The sequence below is a fragment of the Sceloporus undulatus genome, chromosome 4, assembly GCF_019175285.1.
Source record: "Sceloporus undulatus isolate JIND9_A2432 ecotype Alabama chromosome 4, SceUnd_v1.1, whole genome shotgun sequence".
Taxonomy (NCBI): Eukaryota; Metazoa; Chordata; class Lepidosauria; order Squamata; family Phrynosomatidae; genus Sceloporus; species Sceloporus undulatus.
Genome location: NC_056525.1, coordinates 32,762,470 through 32,769,155, shown reverse-complemented (window position 1 = coordinate 32,769,155; position 6,686 = coordinate 32,762,470). Strand labels below are relative to the sequence as shown.

Genomic DNA, 6,686 nt, shown 5'->3' with positions numbered 1-6,686 from the left:
TATATTAGTTTGTATATTTTATAATTTTAACAAATTGTAATAATAAAAATTATTTTTAAAAAATAAAGCACAACTTAAACTATCATGGCTAGGCAGGGATCAGGGTTGGTTGGTTGATTTAAACCATGATTTATCTATCTGGTAACAAAACAGATAACATCTGTACTCAGTATGTTATATTAGTTTGTATATCTTATAATTTTAACAAATTGTAATAATAAAAATTATTTTTTAAAAAAAATAAGCCATGATTTAAACCATCATGGTTAGGCAAAGATCAGTGTTAGTTAGTTTAAACCATCATGGCTAGGGAGGGATCAGAGTTGGTTGATTTAAACCATGATTTAAACCACCATGGGTAGGAAGGGGCCTGGGTTGGTTGAATTAGCTATGATTTAAACCACATGGGTAGGAAGGGACCAGGGTTGGTTGGCTTAAACCTAGCTTAAACCATGTTTAAACCTGGCTTAAACCAACCAACCCTGACATCCTTCTTGCTGCTGCCTCGCCTTCATTGAATCGCACACACTGCCTCTCCGAATCTCCCGCCTTCGCTATGAGTGACGGCTCTCCCAGCCAATCAGGCGCGTACACATCCCTTCCCGGCCGCCTCCTTCTGCGGCTGAAGCGACCGAGTTGGAGCGTACCAAGTGCGCTAACCTGGGGGGGGGAGTGAGGGACGGGACCGAAGCCCCAGCTCTAGCGTCTTTCTGAGGCTGGCATCCTTATAGGGATATTTCGGCTCGCCTACGAGGGAAGGACTGGGGAGTGTGTGCCGCGGTGGGATGCTGGGCTGTTTACTAGCGACATATTTCTCCTCAGGGCGAATGGTACATTCCGGGGCTGCGGGCGGAAGCGGTCTCTCTCTTTCCTTTGGCTCCTGGAGGCGAGGCGCAAGATGGCGGCGCTGGGTAAGGAAGAGGATGGAAGGAGAGAGGCAGCCAGGAGGACGGGCCTTTTCCCCCCGAGAGAGAGAGAGAGGGAGGGCGGTCAGAGCTGGGCTGCGAGGCCCCCTCGGAGACCCCGAGGGCTACAATGGCCCTCCGCTCACAGCTGCCGTTGACTGGCATGCCTGCCCCCGCGCTGCAGAAATAGCCCAGTTTGGCTCCGCTTTAACTGCCATGGTTTCATGCTGTGGCATCCTGGGAACTGTGGTTTTCAGTGACACCAGCTGCACCCACACTGCAAAAAATAATACTGTTTGGCACCACTGTAACAACCAGAATAATCTTGTTTTAGCACTGCTTCCACTGCCGTGGCTGCACGCTGTGGGATTCTGGGGATTGTAGTTCAGTGAGACATCAGTCTGCATCCACGTTGCAGGAATAATCCAGTTTGACACTGCTGTAACTGTACCATGCTTTAACCGTGGCTGCATGCTGTGGGATTCTGGGGATTACGGTTTTGTGAGACATAGGAGTGCATCCACACTGCAGGAATAACCCAGTTTAGCACCATTTTAACTATTGCAGTGCCACGCTGTGGAATTCTGGGGGTTGTAGTTTTGGGAACCTTCTTGGCCAGAGAGCTCTGGTGCCAGAACAAACTGCAATTCCCAGGACTCCATAGCATTGAGTTAAAGTGATATCAAACTGGGTTGTTTCTGCAATGCGGATGCAACCTGTGTAAGGTTTCTTGCCACCTAATTTTGCCCTGGCAATATTGATGTGTGCAGGAGGTAGAAGTTTAGCAGGGGAAGCCTTGCCTGTAGCATAGCAAGGGTGATAGAAAGAGGCTTCGCCTGTTGGGTTTCTCCCTATGCGGTTGCTGAAGACAAAGGTGCTCTAAGCGTGTGTGGTGCGGGGTGCTGTGATCCGAAGGCATAGGAAGAGATTGTTTTAACTTAATTATAACAGTTTATAGAACATGTTCTGTCCTGAGGTAGTAATTGCAGAATTTGTCGTAATACGTGGGCCCTCCACAATTGGCTAGGGTTAGAAAGACAAGCTCCCCGTGAAAGTGAAAGAACTGCAAATAAAAGAACACCGTTTATTTTTACCTGGAAGAATATCTCTCTAGGAATAGATATGTTGTTTATAAAGTATAGCTAAGTATGTGACTGTAAAGTGTTCAAAACCATTCGTAGAAACTTCAAAAATGGCCAGCTGTTGGTGTCACAAAAAAGACATACAGTACATAGCATGGTTATGCAATTGCAAACATGGGACAATTGATTCCACAACCACTGAACGTACTTACCGTATATACTCAACTATAAGTCGACCTCATGTGCTTTGTAACTCCCATTTGTAATAAAAAATAAAATTTTAAACAGCAAGTTCAGTGTTTACCTTTAGTATATAAGACATGATAATATTCAGCCAAAACAAGTTGTACACCGTACCTTTTATGTTTCTAAAGTAACAAAGTAACTTTCAATCTGTAGAACATTGCATTTTTTCAATTTTTCTGAAAATTTTCAGACTTTTTTCTAGGAAAAAATGGGGAAATGTTTTTTCCCTTGGCTTCAATTTTTTTGAGAAATTGTACAGTCTATCCAATTGGCATAATCCATTTTTTAAAATATCCTGTGTTTCCATGCTGGTAGTTTTCTGTAACAAAAAAGCAGACTGTTCATGCCAAGGAATTATAAGAAAATAAAAAAAGTGACATCAGATTAAAGCTGGCATTTAGTGAATGTATTTGGAAATATGTTGTGTTAATATTGGAAACATAAGATCCATGAAGATAAAAAGGAATGATAGAAATAAGCTGATATGATATGAATATGAAATTGGGTTTTTTAGATGTGTGACTTACCAGCCCTATTCTAGTCCTCTCTGTTCAAAGTGTAGTGGTTGCTAGCTATTTAGCTCTCTTAATAATTTCCTTGTATATAATCAGATAATTCTGCTAAGAATTCTCCACAAAGACATTCACATTTGTGTTTTTTCTTTTTAATTTCCAGGGTATCTCACATTTCTCATCTCAATCCTAATATCTGTGTCAAATTTACAAGCTTTGACTCCTAGTCATTTTCTCACAAAACATGATGTTCAGAGGTTACGAGCTTCATTGGAGCGTCCATTCACCGATTTGGAAGGAAGTTATTACTCTATTGTGGGACTGAACAAACTAGGAGGAAATGTGGCTGATGAAAAGGTGAGGATGCAAGTTGAGAAAGTCAAGTGGTTAAAAGAGCTACAGATATCTGCACATCGCTTAGAAAGAGCTTGCTCTTTGTCTTGGATAGGTAACAGCTTGCTTAGGGGCAAGCAGTTCCACTTACCGAATAATCCCAGACTACCTATGTTCTTGTAGATTTGGTGAACCATGGTGCTCTGGCAACTTGCCATGCTTATTCAATGAAAAACTGAGAAATGAAGCATACAGTCAGAGTTGGTCTTGTAATTTTCTTCTCTCTTTGGATGACAGCAAAAGAAATGAGACTGGAAGACACCATGTGAGAATTATTTTATTTTAATGTCAGCAGCTAACGGGCAAAACAGACCATCACAAAGGGGTGGCTTCAATCCAACTTTTCCATGCCACCACGGCTTAAAGGTGCTGTGGCGGCATGCGGCATCTAAATGCTGCGCTTCCAGAGAGCTTGGAAGCTGGCCCATGTGTAGACATCCGGTCTATGTGACACTGGCTTCCGGGTGTCTTGGGGGTGCGCATCATGTGTACACCATGTTTCCAAGCCGGCTGCAAGCCAGCTTTTCATGCTGGTCTGTTCTAGCTCATAGTGTTGTGCTGATAGGTGCTGACCTTGGCTTGCAGCCAGCCTTTAAAAGGAAAAGGAGGCAGAATACATAAATGATACTTTCAATCCAAAGGTGCCCATTCACTATCAGGAAGCATCTTTGTAGCAGAAGAGCACTGCATGGCAAAAGTGACCTAAATTCATCATCAACAATAAACACATCAAGGAAACCTTTGCTCACAACTTTATACCCTCTTTCTCAAGACCTTTAAATTGTGATTAGGTTACAGGATATCTATCTGCTTTCCCACAGAATGTTGTGCTGCTGCATTACAAAGGCTTTTGCTAGCTTGCCCAAGAATTCTTGGAAGAGCTCAAATACAGTTTCTCCTGCTTTTTTGTGGTTTGGTTTGGTTTATCTGGGCACTGGTTCTAAATACTTGTGAAACCAAGAGTTCTTAGGGGAGGATGGAGGAGGTTACCAATGATCAGAACAGCTGGTGAGGAGAAATTCAGAATCAAAATTCCTTCCTATATGACAACTGATTATACAAATAGTCCAAGCTATGGTACGGTGCATTACAAAGTGGTATTACATAGGGCATTTTGAAAAGGATTTTGTTACTGTACAGTGAGAGAATGTGATTTATTTTATAAATCTGAGTAATATGTTGTGAATATAGCCAAACATTCCCTAAAGTATTGAACTTTTTGTGTCTGGTTTGTATTTTAATATTGTAGCTCACTGCTAGACATTTTTTCCTATTGTTATTGTTCATGGGAGTAGCATCAGCACATAAAGTGCATAACTTTTTCCCCTTTTCTAATCCCGTGTGCCATATCTCTGTATGAAAGTTTTTCCAACTCCAACTACTATGAATCAATCTTATGTTCACTGATAACATCTCGGTGTCATATGCCCCACTGTTATAAACTGTTAACACAAGAGTGGGATAGAGAAACATCAGGAGATCCAATTTTAGGGGAAAGGTGGATATAAATAAAGAGATGGATAGCAATTGCTCTTATGCTTCCTGGCTTTTTCATATAACTCTTGTGAGGTGAGAGGGTGGTGGAGCTGGAAATAATTTGCTTCTATCTTGCACATGTGTCCTGATACAGAGTGCTGTAGTGAATGAAGTGTTAGAGACACAGGTACAGATCCCCGGCTTGCTGCAAAGTTCTGTGAGTGTCTTTAGGCCAATTGTTCTCAGTTTCATCTACCTCTGTTGTTTTGAGAATAAAATGGTGGAAAGAATCATGTGTACTATTTCAAGTTGCTTGGAGGAAGGGTAGAGGTGGGTCTGAGGAGTTGCATTCTGAACTAGTGATATAAATGGAGACGGATGTAAATAGAGACAGACAGCTCCTTAGGGAATCACTGCACTCCAGCAGCTGACACAGCCACAACATTAGCAGTTTTACTTAACCCACCAGCAGTTTTAAAGAGGCTTATCAAAACACTGAGTTGGAAGAGACCACCAGGGCCACCCAGGCCAACCCCCTGCCATGCAAGAAAATACAGTCAGAGTATAAAACATCAGAGGTTTCTAGGCTAGAGGAATGTGCAAATGTGTTCCAGAGGGGCCAGAAGAAGTAGCAACTGCTGATCCAAAGATTGCTTAGGTGACTTAGAAAATGTAACAAGTGTGTTAGACAGACTGATAGTGTGTTTAAATGTTGTTTAATTTGAAGCTGTTGTTACATGTTTTTATGTGTTTCTAGGTGGTTTTTTATAATAAATTGGGGCAAAACAATAACAAAGATTGCTTAGGTGATGTGTGCTGGCTTGTAATTAGACTACAGTTCCACTTCAGAGGTGCCTACAGACAGGGAGCAAGTGGTAAGAACTGTGTTCTTATGCTGTGCTTTCTCCAGCAGTCTTCTCAGGTAGAGAAAGCATATTGGGTGGGGGGGGGGGGACATCTCCTGTATAATAACCACCTGCACTAAAAAAAAAAAAAAAAGTCCTTTCAGAAAACTTATACTGTTTTCTTTCTTTCTGCTCAGTCCATTATAGATGCCACAGGTTTCTTCATCTTTTTTTACCTCAGCATGCTTAGCAGTGTTACCTCTTTTTGGCACTGTTATACTTGCCCACTTGCCCATATAGGTAATGACTCCTACACCTAAGTAGTCGGAGGATCCCCTTACAGCAGCCACACTAAAACTCCCAAGGTTTGACTTTCTTCCTCTTTGCCTCTGGCAGTGCCAAGACTGCAGTTGATTTCTCCTCCTCCTGATTTGCTCAACCTAGACAGATAGAAGAATGCCAGAATTCAGTCAGCTTTTCTTATGCCAAGCCTCCAACTCACCTCAGTGTCTTGCCTCTCCTGCCTGGCTCACAGATGCTTTGGGAAAGCTGTGTATTGTGAATGTGACTTTCATTTATTTCAAGAGAAATGTTGTAGTTTTTTAATATTGTAAATAGTAAATAAATGTAAACTGAGACTCACTTCTAAAATAAAAATGTTATCTTTTTGATTACATCACAAACCACGCACAGGTTCCAGGGAGTTGACAGCAAACAGGCAGACATTTTCTCATCGTTACAGTGCTATAGGACAAAGAAAGATATCCTGTACCACAAAGTTGGGAATTGTGTTCTTCTCCCCGCCCCGATATTATTGAACTGCTACTCTTAGCATTCTTCACTGTTAGCTGTGGGAACTGCAGTTCAACAGTGTGTTAAGGCCTGCACAATTTGCATCTCTGCTATACTTATTGGACCATTCGTTCATCAGATCTACAGTTAACTTCTGCAAGTTTAACATCCGCAGCTTCAGTTATTTGCAAGTTTGCAATGACGAGGCAAGCCAGCAAGGGTGGAAAGCCATTCAGCTCAAGCACAGAGAGCAAGTGGGCAGGTGGGTGGCTGAATGCAGGTTTCAGGAGATGCCCCTGAGGGTCTTCCATCACCATCCCTGCTGCCGCTGCTCACTCATTCCAAAGACAAAGTACATTCACACAACAGCCTCAAGCTTCAGGAGCAGCAGAATGGCATTGTCATGGTGTCAGTGTGAATCTTTCTGTCTTTTGA

The 6,686-nt window shown here is 42.2% G+C and overlaps 1 protein-coding gene across 5 annotated transcripts in view; it reads left to right on the top strand.

The window, feature by feature from the left end:
- Window positions 1–755: 755 nt before the first annotated feature.
- RPN2 (ribophorin II) overlaps window positions 756–6,686 on the top strand; it is a 47,318-nt gene continuing 41,387 nt past the window's right edge. For all 5 annotated transcript variants that reach the window (XR_006103447.1, XR_006103448.1, XM_042462445.1 and 2 more), the window contains exons 1-2: window positions 756–911; window positions 2,909–3,102. Coding sequence is in view for 3 of the 5 variants with exons in the window: in XM_042462445.1 (XP_042318379.1) it covers window positions 899–911; window positions 2,909–3,102 (207 nt within the window). In the remaining 2 variants the exon portion in view is untranslated. The remainder of the gene's footprint in view (window positions 912–2,908; window positions 3,103–6,686) is intronic.